Below are 27,567 nucleotides of genomic sequence, written 5' to 3'. Positions count from 1 at the left end.
TAATTATCAGATGAATGTGTCTGTGCATTACATCTGTATAGTTTATAAATACAGCTTTGCTAGCTAAGCTATGATGTGTTAGTTGAGAACTTAGCACTGTGTATGGTCACTTCACTGGGCCAAACTCTAATGTTACACCAAATTACAACCCTGTCAGCCAACAGTACATGAAAAAATAAGTGATGTAACACACTGAAGTGTTGATCAGCATTTGATTCCACAGCTGTAATGGCGCAGTGGCCATAGTACTGCTCATACTGTAACACGCTTACAGGACACAACACACAGCGAATTGAAACTTCTGCATGTTCTAACTTTATTTACAAATGGTAAAAAAAAAAGAGAGACCAAAAAATATATTTTCGCTTTAACATAAAATATATACATTTACAAGTGTTGCTATCAATTCTGTAGAGCAAGACAAATCTCAAGTACAAATGTGGAGATGGCATTGTAGTTGAGAACACCTTCACACAGATCTCTAAAGCTCCACAGAAGCTTATTACATTAGAGGTGGTCTCCTCTTATCTTGGCAATTCAAACATTCCTACTTGGAATCACTGCTTTTCCTAAACAGACACTCATTACATCCCACAGAATTAAAGCCACTGTTAGAAACAGCCAGAGACTTCAAGAATACCCACATGGAAAAGACAAAACTCTTACAGTAAATGTTTATGTATACTGCATGTCTCATACTATGATTTTTCTGTGAGATGACAAAAAAAGACTACTGTTTTTTCCCATAAGTGTACACTCATTACCAGAATGCAGTCCTGATCTATAGATCAGTAATCAATAAGTAGCCCTGAGGTAAGTGTGTGATTTTGGGCAGTACAGAACTTTAAAATTTATATCACAATATTAAAGTCAACATTCCAAGATTGTTTTGTACACAAAAAAGTTCAAATAAAAATCTTCAAATGCTAAAAAGTTGTTTTTATTCAAATAAAACAAATTATTAGAAGTATATGTGGGTGGGGGCGGGGTTTAAAGTTTCTGCCAGTGTTTCACAAAGCTGACTCTCTGCCAATCCTGAGTCAGGGAATGTTTCTCAGACAAAAGCAACAAACATTAAATTAGCTCATGCAAATTAATTATCTAACATTAGCATTTACTGTTTTTTATACATATAACAATTAGAAAATAAGTAAAATCTGGTATAAATTCTGTGCCTAATCAAAACATGGATCCATCCACTGCGGAAATAAGGGAGGAGCTGAAAGTACACCGTGGATACCTTTAGTGCCCTCCCACTGGCACATATATGCTGCTTCCTCTTTGTGCTTGAAATGAAAAATAAACACACCACAAACAAACTCTCTATTATTCTGATTCTGTATTTCAAGTTCATTATTTACCTGAGCAGTCTGACATCATTACAGCTTTCATCAGCCTAGCACTCTTTAACTTGGCGTTTACAGCTCCATGTGGGTATCGCAGTACGAGAAGATGTTATGGTCAATGTTTGTACCATGATTTCATTCTTGGCTTTGGAATTATTACACACCCGTGAGAATAAAAGCAAAAGTTGTGATATTACAACAATACAGGTGATAATAAGATGCGCTACAAATCATGAGATTAGGAGCAAAACTTGCCTGACTGATACCATCTGTAATGTTACAAGATGCTCATACTATGTGATGGAAGCTGGATTTGTGATTTAACTTTGTCTCACACCATCAACACTTTTCTTGTAAAATTAATCTTTGAACCTTCCACCTTTTTCCCATTTTTTTCTTGAAATCTCAGTTCTGTTTTATGGAACAGTGGCCTTACTATCCTGTCATAAGACCTGGCTCAGAGTGAGGTGTGAGGTCATTCAAACTGCACACGGATCAGCTGGCGTGCTCAGTACACTCGTGATGTCAGCACTGCGTGTGAGAGCAGGAGGAGTACAGGTACAGCAGGATGAAGCAGTCGATCAGAAGGATGCTGTAGAAACATCTCTGTGTGTACAGACTCCGACCCCTCTTAAAGCGAGTCAGCAGTACAGCCAGCAGTGAAAAGAAGGTGGCCATGTTCAGGAGGAGGAACAGGCGTATGTAGGAAGCCGTGCTGGGTAAACTGTCGCTTCCTGCTGTGGCGACCATGTGAACTTCCTTGAATTTGCGACCCTTGAAAAAGCCCCCCTTTCTGTTCTTGCGGCTGTCTGCGTAATCCACAAAGGCCCGCGTATCTGCATCGCCCTCTTCTGGACTGTCATCATATGTGCGCTTTGAAGTTCTCTGTCTCTCTTTCTTTTCGTTCACCTCAATCTGTGCAAAAATGTCAGGTAGAGTCTCTGAGAGCTTATCTCCGAGGTTCACTCTCTTCCCCCCCTTACCTTTGCTCTGTTTTCTGGACATAGCGAACATCTTCTCAATGGCTTCCTCCGTCTTCTTCTTGTCAGTGAACTGGAGGAGGCGCTCTGCTGTCTTTCGGAAGCTGACGGTGTTGAGGACCCGTCCAAGGATGTGCCTCTCCATCTGCTGGAAGACGGGCTTGACGTGTTGGAGGTTGTCCTCCATTAGGCTGACATATTCCTCCACTTCCTCCGGAAAGCTGCTAACCTCAGCTGCTTCCTTCTCAAATACGATCTTCTTGTTGTCCAATAGCACCATGGCAAAAAGTGCCTTGCTGGTGACCTCTGCAGTCAACAGGTAAATTGTGTAGATGTGTTTCTTGGTGGCCAGGTAGATATCGACCCTCTCATTATCCCCACGCAGGCTAAAGCTCTGCACATCCACACCTGGTCCAAAGAAAATGTAGGCCATCCTAGTGTGAGGGTACCTCAATGGCATTGTGACATTCACATAGTTGGAGCCATTATAAGGGTATCCTCGAGGGTAATTCCAGTAGCCTACCACCCCTTTGTTACTGTAGTTTGTGTCATCCATCCAGAACATCTTATATTTATCCTCCCCGTGTGATATAAACGCTCCATGAACACCATCTACCTTTGTACCTTGGAATGGCAGCTCTGTGTTGTGAAAGAAGGCACTCATGGCACGGACAGGGCTGTCAGGATCCAGGTGGATGTGGTCGACAACAAGCAGGAGCTGTGGATGAAGAAGGAGCAGGTTCCTCTGGACATTCCTGATCTTCAGTTCTGGATTGTAAGCAGAACGTCCTTCTCCTCGGATAAAGATCATGCCCTTCCTCTCTATAGCAGCTTCCACTCTCCCCTGAGCATCAGCAGCTGGCCCCACCTTGTACTTTAACCACTTGGAATCACAGGCTTCTGTAACCTGTCCAGCCCATGGCTTAAAGCAACTCCCTGAGAAGGCTGAGCTAAACAAAACCGCATTGTTCAACAAGGTATACTTTGGTCCATAGAGTGCCTCAGTGACGAACGGGACACCGTTGGGCGCAAACGTGAAAGAGTTCTGATCAGGGTGTTCGTGGCCGGCATTAAAGTTCCTCCACCCTTTAATCCACTCTTTGTACTTGTTCTTATGAACAATGTCGAAGATGGCACGTCCCCCCAGCTTCCCTGACTTGAAGGACAGAAAAGAGCTGTTGGCTTTGACGGGTAAAGCGCTTCCATATGTTACCACGCCCCAGTCCTCAAAGTAGTGGAGCTTGGGTGTTCCAAAATCTGATGGGGGTTTGGGGACCAGGCCTGGGTCATACCTGCAGAACCAGAGGACAGATATTATTGACCCCAAATCCAAAACGTTGGGATGCTATCTAAAATGTAAATAAATGTACCAATTCAGGAAAAATATTTCCTGAAATCAGGAAAAATATTTGCAAATTTTCAAACCTTTCAAGGAAAAAGAAATTGTCTGAAAATTTGAGCAAGACAATGCGAAACCACATCCATTATGTATATGAGTGGATTTTCTAAAATCAATGACTATGTCTATATTTCATCTTAAATATGTTTAACTGAGTATCAGACTCATTACACCATTTAAAAGAACCATCATGGACTGGGCTGTTGCTGGTGTTATTATCCTAGAGCAGTCATTTTTATTTAAAAAAAATATTAAAATATTAATTAATAGTATTAAAATGTTAATCAAGGTTAATTGAGCACATGTAAATGCAGAGACTGGCACTGTTCTACTTAATGCTGACCGCCAGAGAAGACATTAAGTACCTGGATGACTCACGCCAACAAAGTCACAAGAGATTCAGACTACAACTCAGTCGCAGACCAAAGGGCCCTGCACAACTGCTGTCACCACAGGATGAGGGTTGACCACATTAACCCTGCAGAAGCAGGCAAAGGTACAGGAAGAAGCTCAAGAACTGTGGCACAGATGTCACTGAGGGAAACATCTCTCCACAGCTCCACTCCTGGTGGAAGGACATTTCACAGGTGGAACTTGGAGGCCCTGAAGTCTCTACACTTCTGAAATGGTATCAACAACCCAGTGTAAAAGCCTCTGTTTGTGCCTCTCATGATAGACCAAGACTGCATCTATCTTACAGAAGCCAGGAGTCATGTCAATGTCTTAGAGCCTGAACAGGGCAAAGTATGTCAAGTATGTGAGTGCGTTGATGTTTCCAAAGCAAACAGATCACTTGCCGCTAGGGATGGGTATCGAAAACTGGTTCTTGTTGAGAACCGGTTCCCACTGTTTCAATTCCTTGGAATTGTTTGCCATTTTTGTAAACGATTCCCTTATCGATTCCAGTCGCCCTGAAGGATGTCACCACATTGCGGAGCGTCATTTACACAGCGCGTAAGCGGCTCAAACGCTCAAAAGTTTGGTTATACTTTACGAGAACGGATGACAACAGGGCAACTTGCAATACTTGCAAAGTGGATATTTCATTTAAGGGAGGAAACACTACGAATATGCAAAAGCATTTGCTCACAAAACACGCGATAACCTTAAATGAATGTCGTGTTTTTAATTCCGCTCCGGACTCGTGAATCTCAACCCAGCAGCAGCGGTAACGTTTGTACGTCCTCTCCCGTTAATGCCGCAGGTAAATAATCAACTAACAGTGCATATTATGTTAGCGCGATCTGCCTTATTACAAAACCTGCCATTACTGTGCATTTAGGTGACCATGATGAGAGAGACAGACAGAGTCTGGCTCAGATGCTGGCAGTTCTCACTGCAATCTACCGGTAGCATCTCCTTTCAGGCCAGGATAGACGAATGTCACCGAGCAGTGACTGAGTTTGTGGTAAAAGGCTTGCACCCATTTGCCACAGCAGATGCCCCCGATTTTTGGTAAGTGAATGTGTTTAATTGTAGGCAGGGACATTACTGGATATTCTTGTGTAATCGCTACAGAATAATTTATGTTATACTTTGTTATTGCTACAGAAGAATATTTATTTTATTATTTTACATTTACAATTTTTTTTCCTGGGGACCCTGTGACACCCCATTGAAGAGCCATAGGCTGTGGATCTCTTAAGCTCTCACTGTTGGGTTTGTAAGGCCATGTTACTCCTAAATTTCTATCTTGTTCAAAGAGAAGATATAAAACAAAGTTCTAAGCTATTCGACCTTAGTGTTCTCCTTTTTTAAAAAGAATCGATAAGAGAATAGATAAAGAATCGAATCGCTAAACAGAATCGAAAATGGAATCGGAATCGTGAAAATCTTATCAATACCCATCCCTTCTTGGGGCCATGCCTTTGCTAGATCTACCACTGGCTTCAGCCTCCTCTCATACACCAGGGGACTTTTAGTCAGAAATGATGTCTGACTCATTCTCACAAGGTGAGGAGAAGCTCATGTTAAGAGCTGCTGAGCCTCCAGGAACTGACCTGATCTGGTGCCCCATTGGTTATCATGATACATGTTATCTTGTGGTCTCACACAGCACTACAGCCTTAGAGGGAGGAATCTATAACCACCACTTCCCCGTGGAAGGGAAATGATCCAAAGGAATACCACGGGTCAAAAAAAGTCCAGTTCCTCCAGGTGTCCAGAGACTGAAGGCAATACTTCAACACTACCACTGGCCTGTTTTGGTCCTTCTGGGGGTCAAGGCCCAAGCTGTTGATACAAACCTGCAGGGGGCCCCAAGAAAGAAGCCCCAGTGGCTTCCACGACTTCTGTCAGTTTCCCCAGCAACTGAACAAACACAAGAAGAGTTTTTATGTCTAAGACAGTCTGCATCTGAGTAGGGCCGCATGTCAACTAATTATCCAAGTATAGAAAAATCTGCAAGCCTCTGCTTTCAAGGGAGAAAGCCTCAATACACTTGTTAGGTGTTGGTTAGCACCCAAAGGTCGGTGACCAAGGCCTTCCAGTAGCTGAAACGTTGCAGTGAGAAACAGCTGACAGCAAAACTTTGACAATCAGGATGTCAGGATCGAGTGCTGCCTTGCATTTCTCTCAGCTAATGCCATGCAGCCGCAGTTGGTGCAAGAATAATTAGTGGGTGCCTGTCTCATGCTCATTGCCAAGAGACTCTCATGGCCATCTGTCCTGTTAAATGGATGATCTTCCAGCCCAACATTGGCAAGTGTAAAAAAAGGCAACAATTTATCATATTATCCATTTAAATTTACATGAAAAATTGACCAAATGACCAAAAAGTGACCCCTGACAAGATGTGCAGAAGTGTATGTTAAAGTACTGTCACTAACAAAAAAACGATGAAATTAACCTGAGCAGCTTACCAAATGAACTCTGTATGGAGAGTACACCATCGCTGGCCTTTTCCAGCTTGCCCCGGCCCTTCCATTACCCTGTTTTGATGAATTAGATCTGCCAGCCAGTTTCCACTGCCATTACGCAACACATAGCGGTCCAAAAATACCAGCTGGCTCTCTGGCCCGTAGAACCAGTTATAGTTGGAATCTGCAATTGCTACAGTTCGCTGAAATCCTGGTGAGATGGTGAAAACACAAAGAAGATAAAAACACCATATTTCATTTGTAAAGGGTACACATGACAAATAAAATGTTGTACTGAGTGAGTTTGAGGTTTGTAGAGCCAAAAAATGTGCAAAAATAGCACTTTAAACACTATGAATTCTTTGCAAATTACAAAACTCAACCATGCAAAACTCATTATGAAAGGATCTGGCTTGTGATCACAAATGTGTAACAAAAGAGCATTCCCCATCTTAAACCTCTGTGGCCCAGCTCAGCTCCACACTAAGTGCAAATTGTTCACACAGTTTTGTTGTCTATAATTACATAAGGAAACTCTTGCTCTCTGTTGTTGAGAGGATTCTTAGAAACCCGTTATAGTAACTACAACATGTTATCACAGTAAATCATTTGTCAAATCCAAACACTCGGGAACTTATAGCACAAACACTGTCAAGGTAAGTCTCTTCAGACTTATAAAGCCCCTGCTTTCAGTGTAATCTACACTCAAACCAAAGTTAATGTCTTCATTTTATCCTTTGCACAGCAGTACTTAGATTAGTTTTACATTGGTAGAATTATATTTCTTGTATCTGTATAGAAATTAACCTTTCTTCATTTAACTTTAAGTAAACACTGCAAATGAACTGACAATAACATCTATGAGAACGTTGGTCATTTATATTTCAACTGACTGACTCTCTAATCCTGTCAACAGTTTTAGAACATACAAGCAACCATACAAAATACAAAGATACACAACAATCCTCCATAGTCTTTCAGCAACACCCACTACAACTGACCTTCCACCTTTTTTCATTATTCACCCTCCAGCTTGTACTTCAGCCTAGCCTTCATTTTGCTTGGGTGGCATCTGTTTTTAGGTGCACTCACACTTTCCTGACACAGACAACTCATAATGTCATGTTTGTCAGGATGATAAGAAGGTCTATCCCAACTCAGGAGATAGCATGGGTCAATCCCTGGCAATGCCAAATGCATGCATTGGAGTAGGTGTGATGGACAGGGCTTAAAGGGATGAAAGCGTGTGTACACTACAGTAAGCGTTTCGAGTGCTCAGGTAAACACAGAGGTTTTACACAAGTATCAATCCAGGTAACTGCAATATATGGCATGATGTCACAAAAATCATCTCCTTGGATAATGCCTGTCATAGATATATGGAAACTCAACAGCCCAAAAAGTTACTATTTAGAGCTTTTTTTAATAGCTCTCTGAGCTCAGCTGCTCTCATCCACCAGTAGACTCTGTGCTCTGGTGGCATTTTCATGCAACACATGATAAAAAAAAACCTGATTAAATAACATAAACACTGCATCTCCATACAACATGGTAATATACTACGCAAAACTACCCACACCAACCATCTCCAACCTGGATTTAAGTGTGATCACATAAATCTTATATGTCATATGAGTTAATGAGAGGAAAGACAAAAAAACACTACTCTGAAATTTTGGATTTAGTCATTTAAAAATCGCATGTCATTAAATTACATGTCAAAATGCTACTGACTTATTAGAAGGTTGTTATCTATTTCAAAATCTGTCTGGAAAAGTAGCAATGGTAAGTAAATCTGCCATTTATATAAAATAGCATATGGACATGCAATTTACATTACAGCACTTGGCATCTCTTCATTTGCATTCAAGACTCAGACTAATACTGGAACTTAAACTGACAGTTACTTCCTTTTTTCCAGCTGTCTTCTGACACTTTAGCTTCTTTAAACTGTGAAGCTTCAGCTTGAGCTATTGTTCCAATACACACCAACAACAGAACACAACATTAAAAACAGTGAACAATTAAGTAACATTAAACCTCTTATTATTTCATTAAGATCTCACAAGATCCCAAAAGAAAAACACAGACAGTTAGTGGACAGCGATCATTCAGGGTGCTCCGAGGCCAGTTTGGGATAATCTGGCCTTGTCTTCCTGTCTGGTAGGAGGAGAAAGCTGCTATTGTGGCTCTGAAGCTCAGGCTCTCCTGGTCAGTGCAATTAGAGGTGCTTTCTGGGTGCAGAATTGCTGCTCCGCTACAATATAGAAACTGTCAGCAATTGGCTGCAAAATGCCTGAGTTTGACCTGGGGGCCCCTCCTCCCACTGCTACCCTCGCCCTGACCTCCAGACAAACCCCCAGGACACCACAGATCCCCGCATGCTTCAGCACAGCTTTGTCAGACATCCAGAAAGGTAATAACTACACGCATGCATGCCCCATATCAGTTCAGAGGAGAGGGTGCTCTCCAGTGGGGCAGCCTGAGGTAATTTTCATGCCTAAGCTAACATAATGAGGCCTTTGGCTGGAAGCGTTCTAGTAGGCATAAGCCAGATGTCTAGGCCACTCATAGCTGAATAAACACTTCCTCACAGGTTACTGACTTTTTATGTGCTTGCCTAAATATAACCATTACAGTAAAAAATACAAAAAAATCACATAATTAATTTTGCTGGCAGTATGTGGTGTCACTTTTACCGGGCAGGATGGTCCTGTACAGAAAGGCAAAGTGTTTAAGTAGCCAAGAGTGGTCGAAGTGGCCGATGGCAAAGTGGCGTTGCACCAGGAACATGTACTGGAAGAGAGAGCGGGTGGTGTAAGTCCCATATGCTACTCCTTCATACAGGGAACCGTCGGTCACATCCTGCAGGAGAACCATGGACTTCTCCATGATGGACAGGACTTGCTTGGTCCACAGGTAGGCCTCCTGAAGGTAACCTGGAACACAGGAAGTTCAGATGGTGTCAAAAAAATCCAAAACTAAATCTAAATTTCAGTTCATGAAACAATTTCAGAGTTGACTCTGCCTGTTGATGGATCTGAGGGTGCCATCTAAAGAAAGCTTCCATATTTAGCTGTGGCTACATCACACAGCTATGCTACACTGTACTATATATACTCCTTTAGACATAAACACAGACCAGATCACACACACAGAATCTACTATGAGAACATGCAGCCACATAAACACTGTAGCCACAGTTCACTGAGGAATCACGGGCTGTCAGCAAACTCTGGTTGACACGCTCCCCACAACACCCCCCTTCTCTGAGACATGGTCCACCCACTGGAGCCATCCCTGAATGGGTTTGGTTTGGTTGGCTTTTGTGCACAGAGCAGGTATTTACAAGTCATCAAACAGAGACACAAAGACTACATTTACACAAACAGGGCTTAAACAGTGCTTACAAAAGTCCAGGAGCCAACTTCAGAGCTGTCTGTCACTTTAATATAATTAATGTCCACATCCCGTCATTTCACACATTTAAAAGGAAACTGCGATATAGAAAAGAACATCGATACATTTTTGATTTGATTTTGCTGTGAAATGAAGAAAGAAAGAAAAAATATATAGCGTTAGTTCAGGCAAGCCATTAAGTCAGGCTCTACCACAATCCTGGCAGATCAGCTGATGTCTGTCCCATCCCACATCAGCTGATATCCTTCTACACATCCAGTTGGCAAATTTCATACAGGAAACAGAGTTTAAGCCGCTTAAGTTTTCCAACAGTCACTGTACATCTGTATTCTGTTTTGCAACCTACTTCCACCCCAACTTCTCAGGGAAGAATCAGGCTTCTTTTTACTACAGTGAGGTACAGAGGTATTAATAATCACCATTCATGTATGATGTGACAGTTAAATGTTGTCCACAGAACATCCAGAAATCGAAAAGATGGCACACCACACAAGTCACTGTACTCGTACACCAACATTTACAAAAAGGGAAAAAAGGCTCTATGAGCATGTGAGCTCATACGCATGTACATAGAGTAGCTGTTATCACAGAGTCTAACGCTGTGGACAGCTGACCGACAGAGGGCATGACGCTCTAAGTGCTAGGAACCACAGCTGCCAGCTCAGCCTTCAGAGCACTTTCACTCTGCACTCCAGAGGAATGTGAAACAGCAACTTTCCACTAAGCCGAGCAATCCTTCAGTCTGTCTGGACAGCCGGTTAGTTTCAGGCAATACGGACCAAAATTAACATCTTGACACAAAAATGATCTTATCCCTGACAACAATATGTGAGATGTCACAAGGACATGTTCTTTTTGAACGGATGGATCAATAAATACTCGTCTAAAAGCAAGCGACAGAATGGTAGTCGCCTCGTAGCAACGCTTTTCTTTTTTTCAGCCTGGTGGCTTTTTTGAATCTGAAGAGGGAAGTGGAAGAAACACGAGAAAAATCCCCTTAAAGATCAAAAAGGCAGACATTAGCACTTACAGTAACACTATCAAATATTTGTGTGTAGGTGATTATCGCTCACAATCTTGAGTGCATCACTTCATGCATCAACGTTCAGAAGACAAAAAAATAAACATAACTCAGCCTTTAAGCTGCAACACTTGAATGAAAATAAAATTGATTTGGTTGCAGTTTTTTAACAGAGCTGTGTAGCTACTGAACAAATGAAGTAGTTCCAGTCCTTAAACAAAGTTTAAGCAAAGAAGAGATTATTGTTCCATGTTTTTCACATAAAAGCTCAAATGTCTATAAATAAACTCAGTATAACTCAAGCCACTCTTCTGTTGTTACATGTTTATTTTGAAAAAATGTCTATGTAAGCAGATCTGCCTCTTGTTATACTGATTAAAATTCTTTGACCCTGTGTGTCAAATAAATAATAAAATGACTTTTGGCCAGTTTTGACATCTGACCTGTAGGAATGGGCGTACACTGCTACGATGAAAACATCTTTAACTCATTCTCAAACTGGCAGCAGTGTGCAAAAAGCTTTTGTCAGATAACCTATGAAGAAAAAATATAGTACGTAGTTTTTGGCAGCGATAAATGGAAAGCTTTCAGTTATTCAGAGCCAGGACTGAATTTAATGCCATGCCTAAATTAAGCTTGAATTAAGCGCAGCGTTAGACATGACGCCTGAATGAAGCTGCTAAAAAAGAATCTTAAATAAAGCAGATTTTTGTTTTTTGGATCACTTAAAATCGATCATGTGTTGCCAAACTATTAGGAAGCAAAGTTCTTCACCCTAGTTAGTTTTTAAACTCACATCTTTGCATGAGGTTGCTTGTAAATCACACTTGAGTGTGTGAATGGGTGGATGATTGTGTATAGTGTAAAGCGCTTTGGGGTTCTTAGGACCAAGTAAAGCGCTATACAAATACAGACCATTTACCATTTAAGCAAAAATAAATATGTCATAAACAAAGCAACCAAGCTGAGGAAAACACAGTGTATTTCCTCAGTAATGCAGAGCAGGAGCAAAGTCATTTTTGGGGAGTAAAATGAAACCAAGCAAGACAAGGTCAGGTTGCAACTTTCCTGAGATGTCACAGAACTGTGTGCTTGTTGGTAACCTTTATGAAAAATGAGCAGAAATAAAACCACTGTGACCACAGTGGTTCTCGGCAATTGAGCTTAAATTTAGTTTACATCAGTACTAAATCTTAAACGCCAGAAAACAATTTGAGAACATCTTGATTTCCTTCCTCTTCTGCTTCACATACATATTTAGTCGATGGTGTTGAGATAGTGAACTGGAGTAATCATGGCAGATTCTGCAAAGGACATGCTCAAGATAGCGGGCCCCATTTACTAACATGTGCAACACAAAAGAACTGCGCAAAGAGTTTACGCAAAATCACCATCAGATGTATGACACAAACACACAGGACAAGTGTGTTCTTACTGTATGATTTGCGTATGATAGGGAACAGGACTCATTCCAAATCAACCACAGCCCATTTCTCTAAAAAGGATAGCTATAAAAGGAAATACACTGAACAAAAATATAAACGCAACACTTTTGTTTTTGCTCCCATTCCCCATGGGATGGACGTAGAGACCTAAAATTCATTCCAGATACACAATATAACCATCCCTCCCAAACAGTGGTCACAAATCAGTCCAAATGTGTGGTAGTGGGCACATCTGCTATATTGAGATAATCCATCCCACCTCACAGGTGTGCCACATCAGGATGCTGATCTGACATCATGAGTAGTGCACAGGTGTACCTCAGACTGCCCACAACAAAAGGCCACCCTGGAATGTGCAGTTTTGTCTCACAGCAAAATGCCACAGATGCCACAAGCAATGAGGGAGCGTGCAATTGGCATGCTGACAGCAGGAATGTCAACCAGATCTGTCGCCCGTGCATTGAATGTTCATTTCTCAACCATAAGCCGTCTCCACAGGCGTTTCAGAGAATATGGCAGCACATCCAACCGGCCTCACAACCGCAGACCTCATGTAACCACACCAGCCCAGGACCTCCACATCCAGCAGGTTCACCTCCAAGATCGTCTGAGACCAGCCACCCAGACAGCTGCTGGAACAATTGGTTTGCACAACCAAACAATTTCTGCACAAACTGTCAGAAACCGTCTCAGGGACGCTCAACTGCATGCCCGTCGTCCTCATCGGGGTCTTGACCTGACTCCAGCTCGTCGCCGTAACAGACTTGTGTGGGCAAATGCTCACATTCGATGGCGTCTGGCACGTTGGAGAGGTGTGCGCTTCACAGATGAATCATGGTTCACATTGTTCAGGGCAGATGGCAGCTGAGAATGTCCCAGTTCTTGCATGGCCAGCATACTCACCGGACATGTCACCCATTGAGCATGTTCGGGATGTGCTTGACCGGCGTATACGACAGCGTGTACCAGTTCCCACGAATATCCAACAACCTCGCACAGCCATTGAAGTGGAGTGGACCAACATTCCACAGGCCACAATTGACAATCTGATAGACTCCATGCGACGATGTGTTGCACTGCATGAGGCAAATGGTGGTCACACCAGATACTGACCGGTTCTGGGTCCCCAGACCCCCAATAGCGCAAAAAAATGCACATTCCAGGGTGGCCTTTTGTTGTGGGCAGTCTGAGGTACACCTGTGCACTACTCATGATGTCAGATCAGCATCCTGATGTGGCACACCTGTGAGGTGGGATGGATTATCTCAATATAGCAGATGTGCCCACTACCACACATTTGGACTGATTTGTGACCACTGTTTGGGAGGGATGGTTATATTGTGTATCTGGAATGAATTTTAGGTCTCTACGTCCATCCCATGGGGAATGGGAGCAGTAACAAAAGTGTTGCGTTTATATTTTTGTTCAGTGTACATTTGCACTGAAGAAAATAAAAAGAACCCTAGGTTTCTCTGCAGCACTGTAGCCAGGCCGATAAAAAAATAGTTGGGCCAAGTATCCCTTTAACCTGAACTAATGAACTAATGAACCGTGAATCTCTTCAAAGCTAAAATTTAAACCACTAGATAAGAAGTTACTCATAACCATCTCACATACGTAACATTATCTACAGCTACTTTCAGTAGCATTGATCGGTTGGAGACTCTTTCTCTTCAATTGATCTTTCTGAGTTGACTTCAGTAGTTCTTCCTCCAAACCATCAACATGTCTTTTAGACCCTATTCCTACAAGACTGCTCTGAGAAGTTCTACCATTAATTAATGCTTCAATGTATTGGCTATGTACCACAGGCCTTCAAGCTGGCAGTTAAATTAGTAGTTAAATTCTTACATGAAAAGCCATCACTTGACCCAGCTTTCTTAGTTAATTATAAGCTATAATATTTTATTAGAGCGATTACAGCATGCCGTAGGTGTTAAAGGTACTGCAGTGCGGTGGTTTGAATCATACCTATCTAACAGAATCCAGTTTGTTGTTGTAAATGTAAACTTAGGTTAAATATGGAATTCCACAGGATTCTGTGCGAGGAACAATTCCTTTTACATTACAACACATAGTGAGGTTTCACTCACTATGTGTTTATGCACCTCTCTGCATATAATCATTAGTAATTATTAATCTCTTAATCACTGGGTCTCTTCCACAGTGTGTCTTTATCCTATCTTCCGCTTATTGAGCCTGGTTCTGCCAGAAGTTTCTTCTTGTTGAAAGTGAGCTTTGCCTTCCCACTCTCACCAAGCACTTGCTCATGCGGGGTTTAAGTGGAGAAAGTGGCGACAATGTCGTAAGAGAGAATCCTGTACTGCTAGGACAGAAAGAAAGGAAAAAGCAAAACTGGAGAAACTTAAAAACACGGTGTCCAAAGTCTGAAGAGGAAACCAGAAAAGGGGCAGCTGTCTAACATATAAAGTGTAAAACCAAAACTAAAACTACAGATTCTGACACTGTTTTAGCAAAAACAATAATTTTACTTGAGGGCAATCCCCTCACTCATATTTTGAACAGTCAGCAGGAGCTAACTAGCTAGTATGCTGCTTTCAGTCTTGTGTTCTCCCTACCACCCAGTCAGGTTAGGGTTGTGCATGTCATTCAGTTGCTTACCCAAAGGTGATTTTGTCCAGCTGCTGGATAGATTCCACATTGACTCTGACTATATGGCAGTCCTTCTACTCTAACAGGAACCTGCAGCAGGTCTAGTACTGCTTTATGTGCTACTACAAAGTTGTGCAGAACAAGAATTCAATGCATACATTTTCCATCTGCCTTCCAAGACGGTGGAAGTGAAGTTTACCTACATGATCAGAGGCTCAGACTGAGAGAAAAACATCATGGAAGCAGATTAAGTTGAAGACATGACAGCATGAAATGTCTCAATATCTCACAGTCGTGTAAAAAAACAAAACAATTGATCATGTGTTAGTGTAACCCATCCCCCTAAAGAATTCCCGGAATCAGACTTTGGACCATGTTTAACTAAATCCCTTCAACGAAATCCAGACAAATGATAATCGTCTAGTCAGGCTGCATTTTGCTTTGTTTCCAGGATTTCTCTCCAACTTCCAAACTATTTGTGGAAAAATATTTCTTCATAAAAACATTTGAGGCACACAAACAGAAAACAAAACAGAATTTTTTGTGGCTTTTTCCACAATTCAAAATGATCACCAGTGTGAGCAATAAAGTACAAATGGACAGCATCATTGGTGTTCAGTAAATAGATTCTACCTAAATCTGTTAATTAGTGCGAACTTTCTGTGGTGAATGTGTGCAGAAAACACCAGCGATTAGAGAAAAGGCTGCAAAAGCACACAAAGCACCAACGGAAATACAAAAATCATACAAAACACAACAGAAATATTTTGGGGAGAAACTAATGTGATGGAACAACTGTGGAAGTAACAGAAACCAAAACACACCAAGGATTGCACTGAAACACGCTTCAGAGGCATCGTCTGTGTTACGAAGGAGAAAAGGAATCAAGATAATGTGTGTTTTAATCACACAATTCGGCAGAAGACTGTAGATAAATGTTTGCTATAGACCATTTATTGTTAGTGTGTTTCTTCAGGAGCTATTTCTCCCTGTTTGTCTCCACCTTTTACACCATGGACAGAAAAACTTGCATGTGAACATGGCAAAAAAACCCATTCATGGGGTCTGTGTGGACACAGTGGAGGATTATAAATACCTTGGTCTGAACACTGACAATAAACTGGACAAAACACAGAAGGCCTAAAAAACCCCAAACGATTTATTTTTCCTGAGAAGTTCTTTAATATCTCAATGTTTTATGATTCTGTGGTGTGCTGGCACAGCAGACTGAGAATAACATACAGCAACAAACTCAAGAAACGGATCTGCGAAGCCAGAAACGTAACCATCACACACTTACCCTGCATCATGTAAACCAGACTTCCTGTGAGCAGAGCCACACAGTTGGTAGGCTGATGGTTGTGTAGGTACTGAAACCCCCACCCTCGGACGTAGGACTTCTCATACATCAGGCGTGATGCGTTGCCGATCACCTGCAGGAAACGTTCCTGCTGGCCCTTGTTCAAGTACTCATACAGGAAGTCGTAGGCAGTGGCAAATCCAACTAAAGAGTGTGCAAGAGGAACTTCATCCCAGGGAGCGTCTTTAACAAGCCTGCAATACATAGATCAGACAAACAGAAGGGAAAGCATCAGCAAGTGGAAAGAAATTGCAAGTATGAAATTTTCACTCTTTTCAACGAAATCCTGGCAAATGGCTTCTAATGAACGAGAAAGCCTTCCTTTGCAAAGGCTTTTAATTAACATAGCAGCTGTAAAAGGGCTGGTCTCTTTGAAAGCAAAATAAAGACGCTAAATAGGATTTATCAGCAAAATTACAAGTGTACCAACAAAACGAGACATTAGAAATGCAGCGTGGGTAGATTCTCTCCAGGTTGGATCTAAGACTGCTGACGTGTGAACTGCAAAGTGTTACTTTTGAGAAAAAAAGTGAAAGCAACCATTCTGTTCAGGTTAATTAAAGGGAACTGAACTACAGATGTGTGGACTGCATTTTAACAGCCAATAATTGACATCATGGATTGTGCTGAGATCTACACAAAGGCTGTCTTAAGATCTAAACCGGACTAGAGTCCTGTTATCACCTCCAGTCTAGCTGCAAGGATAAATCACTAAACACTAAAGCAACAACAACAACAAATAATAGAAATCTGTTCATCTCAACTGAAAAAACCTCCTGTGTAAATTTGAATTGTGGTAACTAAGAATCAGTTTGCACCTCTGTTGTAGAGAGTGGGTCAAAAGAGGACAGTAGGCAGCATTCCACTTCAGTGCGACACAAAGTAAGCACAGGGTGTAGCATCCTAAATACTGTCATTTTGGGTAATTTGACTAACCATCAAGCCTAGTTTGTTGACTTTCACTGTAGTTGTACTACCTTTCACAGAAATTTATAATGCTGCTATAATTTCATTTTTCAAGCTTTGGCATCTGCAGTCTACAAAAACATCCAGTACTAGTTGGAGCAACGTCAGCAACCAGGCTACAAAGAGTCCAATCTGCTGCAAGTGCACGCCATGAAAGCATACTTTTCTTTGCATTGACTGAAAATGGCACATGAGTAGTGGGGTATCCCCTGTCCTGCAGCCCGCTGTGCATTAGACAATTTCACTACTATCGTAACACACTATATTGCTATACTGAATTGAGGTTTTCCAATCACTTCCATGGACAAAAGTGTATAAAATCACTGGGAATTCCAGTGTGGTACAGTGATAAAATGCCACCTGTGCAACAAGTCCAGTTGTGAAATCTCCTCACTATTAAATATTCCACAGTCAACTGTTGGTGGCGTCATAACAAAGTGAAAGCGACTGATTTTATGTGGTAGGCCACATAAAATCAGTCAGCAGCTGCTGAGGTGCATAGTGCTCTTAATGCTTCAGCATAAGAGTACCAACTTTGGGGAAACAGTTTGGGGATGGCCACTTCCTGTTCCAACATCACTGTGCACCAAAGTAAAGTCCATACATACATGAATGAGTGAGTTTGGTGTGGAAAACTTGACTGGCCTGCACAGAGTCCTCACCTCAACCCTGACAGAACACCACTGGGATCAACTAGAGCAGAGACTTCGATCCAGGCCTTCACATTACCGGTAGTCTCTAACCTCAGAAATGCACTTGTGCAAAAATGATCAAAAATTCCCATTAAAACTTCTAAACTTTGTGGTTATGTATGTATAGGTAGCTCTGCTTTGTGGTCTATGGACACACACTATTGAGCCTTCGCAGAAACCCCCAGCTGCCCCAATTACACACTTGATAAAATGCATTAATGGTATTCTTCCTTCAGCTGGATCCTTAAATTTATATTCATTCATTTGAAAATCAGAGCTTTTTTTATTTTTGAAATCTGGCCAAAGGACAAAAAAGAAAAGAGAATAAAAGTTACTGCAAACTTAGAGTTGGACTTGATATTAAATTATGCCAAAACACACTAGTTTTTGATTTTATATATTTCTCTTGTTTGCTTTTTATTCCACTATTTTTATTTTATTCTGGCACACATGTACAATGACAATAAAAAAAAAAACACACACACACGCACCAGAGAGGCAGGCACCATTCTGCCACAAAGTAGAAGCTCTTCATTGGAACATGGTTGTTGCAGGCGTAATTGAAGGTCATGAATACCACAGCTGACTGATTCCTGGAGCCACTCTGCAGAGGCCCCGAGAGGTTCAGTGACCACAATAAAAGTGCGGCCAAGTAGAAAACTCACAGTGTGCTCTTAAGACGTGAAAACACATGCTCAGTGGCTTTTCTTTTCTGCACTGTGGCACACATCCTAATGTTGTGAAAAATGCCCTTTAAATTGCACTAATGCCAATCTGGAAAATCCCCCTGGCCCTGTTCAGTGGTTGGAGGGAACATGGCAACCGTGCAGTGGAATGAGAAGGATTAAACTGTCCCTTTAAAGAAGAATTCACCTGAGATTCTCTTTCTGTTCTTGTAAAACTGAGCACCTATGAAACAACAGGAATGCTTTATAACACACAAACTGACAAGTTTAGATAAGGGAGAAACATAATTCTGCTGTGAGTGACACAACAGATAATGATGTTCCACCACTGGGAACATGTACTGCCAAGAATCTTGAGCAGCGTTTGTATAGTAGCGCGATGAAGACAGTTAATTATCACATTTATCAATTTTGACATCTTTAATATTGAATGCTGATTTCAATAAATGAAAAAGAAAGACAAATTAGGCTTAGAAATATGGACTTATTCTCCACATCTGAAGTCCTTTGGGGAGGAAATGATGCAGGGAAGAAAATCATGGGTGGTGCACAAAACCTGCTTTGAAATTTCTAAGAAACTGGAGCAGTCAAAAAACACTCGTCGGTCACTGGGACTTGCAATATTGCTATAGCTTGTTTTGTATTTGTATAATATTAATTTGGAAAACTTTTTATTGCAAATGTATTGTTTGTGAAGTGAACCAGGTGTAAAACATCTATGGTGTCTGTTTCCATCCTAATGATGATCCAGAGAGGGCATTTTAACTGGCACGGTGACACAGTACGATAACATAAAAATCTAAAGACCACCAGTAGAGGAGACTTTGATTTAACTGTGCTCTTTTGCTAACTTTTGCATGTCTAAGTCCTGCTAAACCTTTTTGGCTAATTAGAATACATTAGAATAAATTAAAAACCCTAGAAAAAAAAGTACATGGTTCTATTCCATTCACCCTATATTTACTGAGGACTATCTCACAAGTATCGACAAAGTGATCTGCAGCAACATTACAAACAATTTAATTGGCTCTGAAAAACGAGTCTAAGTCTTCTTTTTCCCCAGCTTCTTTGGTTTACCGAAATACATAACTTGACACGCCCCCAACCACTGGTAAAAAAAAAGGAAACTCAAACTATACACAAGAATTTCCCAACATTCCTGCAGGACCTGCTGATTTAAATCTTGCTTATTAACACTGTTTACACCATTAATAGTCAAAAACTGCAGAGGTTGAGCAAACTGTTTGAAAATGTAAGAGAAGCAAGCACTGAGATGGTGATGATTAACAAATATTATACAGGTAGAGAGCCTGACTCCTGCAAGATTGTGAAGCCACTATTTCCATATATGAAAGTATTTAAGCACCACTTCTGATTGGTTTTAGTCTTTCAAACAGAATGTGTGTAGAATTGGAAGCGGTGAATGACTTTAATCCACTTTTCAGCCTTTTTGCATTTGCCAGCCAGAACTGATGGCCATTGAACTCAATCGAATTGTTAGGGAAATAAGGAAGCACGGCTACTGGCATGAAGTTCAGTCATGGCTGACTGTGAAAAGCCTGAGGATTGTCCAGGCATTGGCTGAATGGATGAATTCAGCTGACTTGCTAATGTTTTTCTCACAGTAGGAAATGTGGCGAGGTGGAAAATAAAAACATAGACATGCATGTGTTTATATCATTTCGATTTTAGACTGACACATTTCCGAGTGGCTAGTCTAAATTTACCCCTGAGAATTTTGGTTGCCAATAAGTCTTGACTGTTATAATTAAACTTGAAAGAGGTTTTGGAGCTAAAGAAATATAGCTTTGTACAACGACTTTGGGACTAAGCAGAACATTAGTTTAGATCACTTTGTTTTCACATTTTAAATTAAGTTCAATTTAGTTAAAATTTGTTTATATAGCGCTAAATCACAACAGCAACCACCTCGAGCTTGAGCCGGATAATACTGTAAATTAGAAAGCAGACACAGAAGAAACTCCAACAATCATGCGACCCTCTCTGAGCAAGTACTTGGTGACAGTGAGAAGGAAGGAAGCCTCTGACAGATCAAGGCTCAGGTAGAGGCAGCCATCTGCCACAACAGGTTTAGGGTGAGTGACAGGACATTTAAAAAAAAAACCCACACACTTTCTGTTGAATCATAATACGAATGAATAAAAAATAAATGCTATGACCCAGTCACATAGTTTATCAGTAGCAGGAAGGCAGTGGAGTGTCCAAAGAAGATGCTGACTGCAGTAAACAGTTAAGTTTGCTAAGAAAACCATTTAAAGCCTAAATTCAGATGACTGGATTTTAGAGGTTTTGAGTACTTTTTCCATTTAGCTGTGTTATCATTCTTAAAAACTGTTTGTGACCAAATAGTTTCTGTTTGTTTTCTTCCTGAATTAAATTAACACAGATACACTGCTGTGGAAAAGTATTTCCCCTCTCCTAGTTTCTCATTTTTTGCAATTTGCCACACTCGTTTAGTTGTCTTTGTTGATGATCTTAGAGTAAATATGAAATGTCGTTTTTTATTTATTAAGGGAAAAATGCTATTCAACTCTACCTGGATACCTCTACCTGAAAAACTGACAGTAATATGTATATTTAATTATTAGTTTGGGGAAGTATGGATGAATTTGGCTTTGTTCACCCTCAAACAAAATGCTCCTGCAACAAACAGAATGTAACTCTGTGAAAAGCACTGAATTGATACTTAGAGAAACTTCAAAGCCTGAAGAACGTAGCAACCTATCGTCACCTAAGATAATATATGCTGTGTTCAGAGTTGATATAAACAGCTCATTGCTGTGGTTTCCTTTGCACATCCAAAATAGTCATCATCATACATTCTTACCTAATTTGACATCAAAGTGCTGATATGCAGCAAAGCTAAAATCCCTCTGCCATGTTCAAACCAACGATAATAATGAGCCCTATGGCACTGATTGTGTATACTCTGCAGCTCTGTTCAGCCACTCAAACACTGAGGTTGCATATGTCATAACCACACAATCATAAGTTCCATACAAAGGTGGCAAATGTCGTGTCAAAACTCCCTGAGAATTACTTAGCCTTGTGTAAACTGAAGCAAACATATGATGGAAACATATTCTCTAGGATGAAGTGTACATCATACTAAAGCAAGAGCTCCCACAGCTGGATTACCAAGTTGAAAACATGGGAAATACAAGAAAGATTGGTTAGGGAAATGACTGTAGCTTAGCCTGATGATATGCAATACAGAGGAGAACTAACCACAACTAGAGGCAGTCCCTGTCAGGTCACCTGGACCCTGAGCTTCAGTCACAACCCAGGCCTGAACTATTCAGCCCACATCTGAATATTTCATTTCCTCTCACTTGGGGTGAGGGTGGGGGTTGTTTGGGCAAACAGCTGCTAAACATATTTCCTGGACTACAGACTTATCGGCCCACAATGCATCTTTACCACGAGTCTTCCCACAGAGAAGGACCGGAACACTCCAGAGAGGGGACTGACTAAAAAGCCACTGACAGCAGTGGTTTAGCATTAAAGCTGCATTGATGAAGATGTAGGGGTGGGGCAGAGATATCGAGTAACATCTGTAAACTGTAAACAAAAAGTTTCAGTCACAGTCACAGTCACAAGTAAAAAACAACAGAAAATATACCAACTAGGCTGGGCTGCCATCCTCTCCATGTAGTCCTTGACCAGATCGAGGGCCCCGGCCCTGTGTGGGTACAGCAGGCAGAACATGGACAGGACGCCCAGGTTGTTTCCATAAACCTCATTCCAGCGGGCGCTGAACTCGGCCGGGCTCCAGGGGGGCAGGTACTCCTCGGGGTGCTCTAGCATGGTCTCCCCGGCCTCACGGATTCGTCTCGCCATCTCTTGGTGAGTCCCTGCAGCTGCGTACTGCAGCTGTTCCACATCCCCACGGCTGAAGTACAGCATGGGATGACCATTGTAGTTGCCCCCCATGAAGGGGATTCCTCCGCTGGGGTCCACCTCGGCTACAGCTGCCAGAGAGAGCAGGGGCCACAGAAGACTTATGAAGAAGACAGTGGGCGCCCCGCGGGTGTAGGTTCTCATCCTCTCATCGGAGACTGGGCTGTGGCATTGCCGAAGGAGCTCAGCTGAGAAGGGGAAGGGGGAGAAAGATTTGAGAAAGCCGGCCCATATTCTGCAGAGTTTTTTTTCTCGCAAAAGCCCTGCATTCCTTGAATAATTAGATACAGCTGTAGGCCTGATGATCCGGCCTTTCCATACTGATGGAGAGGCAGCAGTGTTTAGAAACGATCAGCACTATCTGATAGAGTAGGACTTTATCGTTTCCAAGAATTTAAGAATAGCCTAAAATTTCCATGAAACACCGCCTTACCTTCTCTTAAACCCACAGGATTTAAGTCGGCGTTGCTATTGTCAGACAAGTCTTGCCATGCACACCCAGGCCAGGCCAGAGGAGCAGGCCCTAGAGGTCATAAATGGCCCATTACTGCAGTAACATTAGTCTGGTTCACTGAAACACGCTTTAAACCAAAATGGTGTGCTTTACAGTGAGACTGTGCTCCAAACATGAGCGTAAATTCCATGACCTTAGAGGAGCTTTTGGCAAAGCCCCAGTGGAAAAGCATTTGGTAGTGATTTAAAAGACGTCTAGACTGGAGTCCGTTCTAACAGGCTGAAAGTGGACGTGCATCTTATAAAGAAAGAAAATTCAAGCCGGAATGTAAAACTGAGTCTCCTCCTGGAATTAATTCTGACATTTGACCTCAGGAGGCGTCACATTCCTCTGTGGTGAACATGAAGGTGGAAGATTTATACCAAGGACCAAGCAGAACAGAAAACTTTTTTTTTTCTTAAGCTCTCTATCTTATGGTTTTCATTAAATTCAGGCTCAGTCAGGACAGCTGTAGTCAACAGAAGATTGTTATAAAATTAGAGCTACCAGAATAAAAAATGATAATAATATTATTTATATTGTTATTTGGCAGATTCTTTTATATGTTTGTTTACAATTGGCATATTATACAAAAAAAAATATTACATAGTTATGATAATGCTTTTATGTTGATATTTAAGGTTTAAACACTGCTATTTCTGTCTATTTCTTTTTGGCAGCAGCAAAGCACAGAGCACAGCTGGCATCAGTGACAACAGTTCTCATATAAATTAGGTCAAAAAAAGGATGAAAAGAGGAGGGCAGAGGTGGGTTGCAAAGCGGCTTGCTCAGCTGATGTGTACAGTCTAGAGCAGGTTAACTAGCGTGCCCCGTATGATATTTGCCAATTGAATGTGTAGAAAAGTATGAGCCGAGCCATCGACTAGTACGGGATGACCTTAGAATGAAACGAGCTGATTGGCTGGGACTGCAGCTGAGCTCTGACTTCTATGTTTTATCACTGCTTTACAACATGACTTTTTTTTTATTTTGTAAAAGGATAAAAAGCATGTGATAGTTAAGATATCCTACTGTAACTGAATGTAAAAACATAATCTGCAAAATGTGTATTGAACACAGTGATTAAGATATTTTATTTCCTCTGTTTTAACGGATAATCATTCCTTGGTGAGGGGTGTGTATGTCATGGTTGCAGCTTTTCAGAGATGATTGCCTTCCCTCTCCATTTAACATCACTGTAGATTAGTGATGGGATTTCCAGCTCTTTTTAGAGAACCGGCTCTTTCGGCTCCGAACCGGCTCTTCAGGTTGTTTTGTTGCTTTAATTAATTTATTATTAACAACAATATAAAATTATGCACAAAAGGAATTACTAATGTAAAAAATGTGTTTTTATTTATATATGTTTATATATAAATATATGCAGTGGCCCCTAGAGACAAAGCACTACAAACTCCAAAACACATTTCTAGCGTTAACTGAACTTCCAAAACAGAGCTACCTAGATCACTTAAATTACACAATTGAAAGCATATGTGTATTGTTTGTGTATTTATACACAAGCACTCATATATATTCAAATAATTTTTTAAAAATTGTTCATTTACCTGTTACTATCACACACCAAATCCGGTCGTTGGTACTTGCTTGGAGTTTGTACATGTTTGTACATGCTTTGTTTCTAGGTCCACCGTAAATATACTTTTATTTATTCACTCCACATAAAATGTAATAAATAAATCATATAATACAAAAACAAACTATTCACATTTCAACTTTTAACTATTTAATTTTTTTAAACAAATTTAAAGTGAAACAACACAAAACACTGCAAACCACAACACAATTAAATATAAATTAAAATATGAAAACAAAAAGAACATGCATATTCTCTGTCATATAGGCCTGCATGAATAAACTTTCTGTATCCTTTAATCATCCACAACTACTTTCTGTTGCGGATGACTACTATACCTTTCTAATGTGACGTTGTTGTCCCTGGCTCTCTTTCTCTGTCTCTCCCTCCTGCTCTGTTCCTGTACTACTGAGTGTAACTACCGGCCCTCCCCACTCTTCCCAGCGCAAGCACACGGCCCCAGTGCGGAGTGAAGTGAAAAAAAGATAAGGAGCCGGTGTTGTGCCAAAAAGTGATTTCCGGTATTTGCCAAAAACTGATTGCTCGTATTTAAACTGCTATAAGTAACTTGTTGGGCTATACTATGTGAAACATATGTCAAATGCATCCCTTATGGATGACAAAGTCATCTTAAGCCACAAACAACATTCGTGTAACAAGGTAGAAGCCGCAATCAGTTTTTGGCAGTGACTTTTATATAACCTTTATTTATGCAGTTAAAAAAAATCTCATTAACATTAAAATGTCTTTTGTAAGAGTAAGTTGGCCAAGAGGACAGCAGAAATGGCAGCAAATATTACAATAGTTCTGTAAAAATATTTTAAGTGGGGATAAAGGACCGGATTGGTTATAATGTAAGTACAATAACACAGAGTTGTAAAGATACTTGAAAAACGGATAATTTTTTAATTCTCTATATAACCCCTTTGTAAACCCTGTTCACCGAAGTCTATTTACGAACATACCTAAAGATATTACACATAAAAAATACACAGAAACACTGGGACTCAGTTTTTGGCAGACAATCACTTTTTGGCACAACACAGGCTCGAAAGAGCCATTTCGTTCGCGACCGACACATCACTACTGTAGATTTACTTAATTAAGAAAAACATTTCTCCATTAAGAAAACAATGGATAAATCAGGTGATAATACCTGAATATATGAAACGAATCTGAGCTCTGAACTGAAGGCTTCACTGCTTTAAAGCCATCTGAATTGGCTAGGTTCATCTAACAGAAGAGCACCAGGGCTGAGTAAAGCCAAAAGGAAGTGCCACCTGTGGTGTCTCCAACCGAAAATATAAATATAACTTTAGATTTTTTATTGACTTATTTAAAGGTTAAGTTATATAACTAAGTTATATAGCTGAATTTGCACTGATCATATTAAAAACCTAGCCTGGTAACAGTGATCTATTTTAAGAAAAGTAAGAAGGTTTTTTAAATTATACCAGACCTTTCATCTTAACAGATATTTTCCAGTGTTATTAACAATTTCCCCAATTTACAGGAAAACTAGGCATGGCCTGAGTGTTGGGCTTGTACTTCTCATGTAATTGCTCACATTTGTATTTTGGCAGCATTTTACTCCGCTCAGTAATTTTCCACCGGCTGATACCTTTGGCATGTTCTCATATTTATTACGTTGGGTTTTTTTCGGGTTTGTTTTTATGTTACCTTAGCACATCTTTACAGCCGTAATAAGACAAAGTCCTGGACGTTAGCTCGTTATCAACACTAGCTAATTCCAGTGTGAAGTACGCCAAGAATGACGTGCTGTTTAATAAGTTATTAGAAAACAGTCATAACTTTTATTCCGTATTTTTCCACGGTCACGCTCAGGTATGAAGCTGAGCTGCCTCCTCTGGTTCATGTTTGTAAGGTAATAAGGTACGGTAAAAGTAACGTTAAAAATTTTAAGCTAACTTCTCGCTCAAAGAGTTTCTGCGTTTCATTAAACCCCAAAACCAGCCGACACAAGCAGCTGTGCTTTCAGGAAACACCCTCCATCAACACAATAGCACCGACACTCGCGGAAATATTCGTTTTCGGTGGTACTGATAATCCAGAGCCACGCACAAAGTCGCCTTGTTCGTGCGTAGCCCACCAAAAAGATTTAAGGACCTCTCAAATGTGTGTGGGGGGGAGAGTCGTTACCTGTCAGAAGCGGCGCTCACAATCCGTATGTCACTTCTTCCAGCTGTCATCTCACAGCAGCAGGTTTCAAAAAGATGATTGATACGGCTGAAAGGCAGAATTTAATAATCCCTTTTTTTCAAGAGGAAACACAGAGAGAGGAGGGAGGTATGTGTGAGTGCGGAGCCAGCGTCATGCTGGCGAATGAGGAGGGGCCGCAGGAAGAGAAGCTTTAAGAGGACCTAATGAACTGTGGCTGAACGAAAAGCCCCAAACCAGAGCTGCTGTAAACTGCAAGAAAAACGTGGATATATATTCAAATAGTAAGTTTAATCAGAACATTCTTTTTTTTTTCCCCCAAATTGATTGGCTGTTGAATCTCCTGACAAAAAAATGACTAAATATGTGAGTTTAAATTTTTAAAATATTTGCAATATCTGGGGGAAAAAAATCACACTGATGATGTAGGAGACTCAAAAGTCATGTATCAAATATGAGACACGAGGCGTTTAGTGATTAAGACTAACCAGCCACGTTTAATAGCTACAGACAGAGTTATACATTTGAAAGGAATGATCAAAAAAACACATTCTGTAAATTTAAAGTCAAGGTTTTAGTTAACGCCCAACTT

General features: G+C 40.9%; 1 protein-coding gene across 2 annotated transcripts; it reads right to left on the bottom strand.

The window, feature by feature from the left end:
* Positions 1-292: 292 nt before the first annotated feature.
* Positions 293-27,247, bottom strand: dse (dermatan sulfate epimerase). 2 transcript variants are annotated; one of them, XM_026142512.1, is made up of 6 exons: positions 26,958-27,233; positions 22,430-22,895; positions 16,383-16,636; positions 9,283-9,522; positions 6,587-6,794; positions 293-3,618 (listed from the first exon to the last, which is right to left on the bottom strand). In XM_026142512.1, exons 2-6 carry the CDS (start codon positions 22,849-22,851, stop codon positions 1,872-1,874), a joined length of 2,871 nt encoding a protein of 956 aa, XP_025998297.1. In that variant the 5' UTR covers positions 22,852-22,895; positions 26,958-27,233; the 3' UTR covers positions 293-1,871. The 2 variants fall into 2 exon arrangements, with proteins under 2 accessions (XP_025998297.1, XP_025998299.1); XM_026142514.1 differs by lacking the exon at positions 293-3,618 and adding an exon at positions 5,543-6,035 and having other exon boundaries at positions 26,958-27,247.
* Between the last annotated feature and the right edge of the window lie 320 nt (positions 27,248-27,567).

This window comes from Astatotilapia calliptera, chromosome 15 (genome assembly GCF_900246225.1).
Source record: "Astatotilapia calliptera chromosome 15, fAstCal1.2, whole genome shotgun sequence".
NCBI classification, from domain to species: Eukaryota; Metazoa; Chordata; class Actinopteri; order Cichliformes; family Cichlidae; genus Astatotilapia; species Astatotilapia calliptera.
This window is presented reverse-complemented; position numbering and strand designations above follow the sequence as displayed.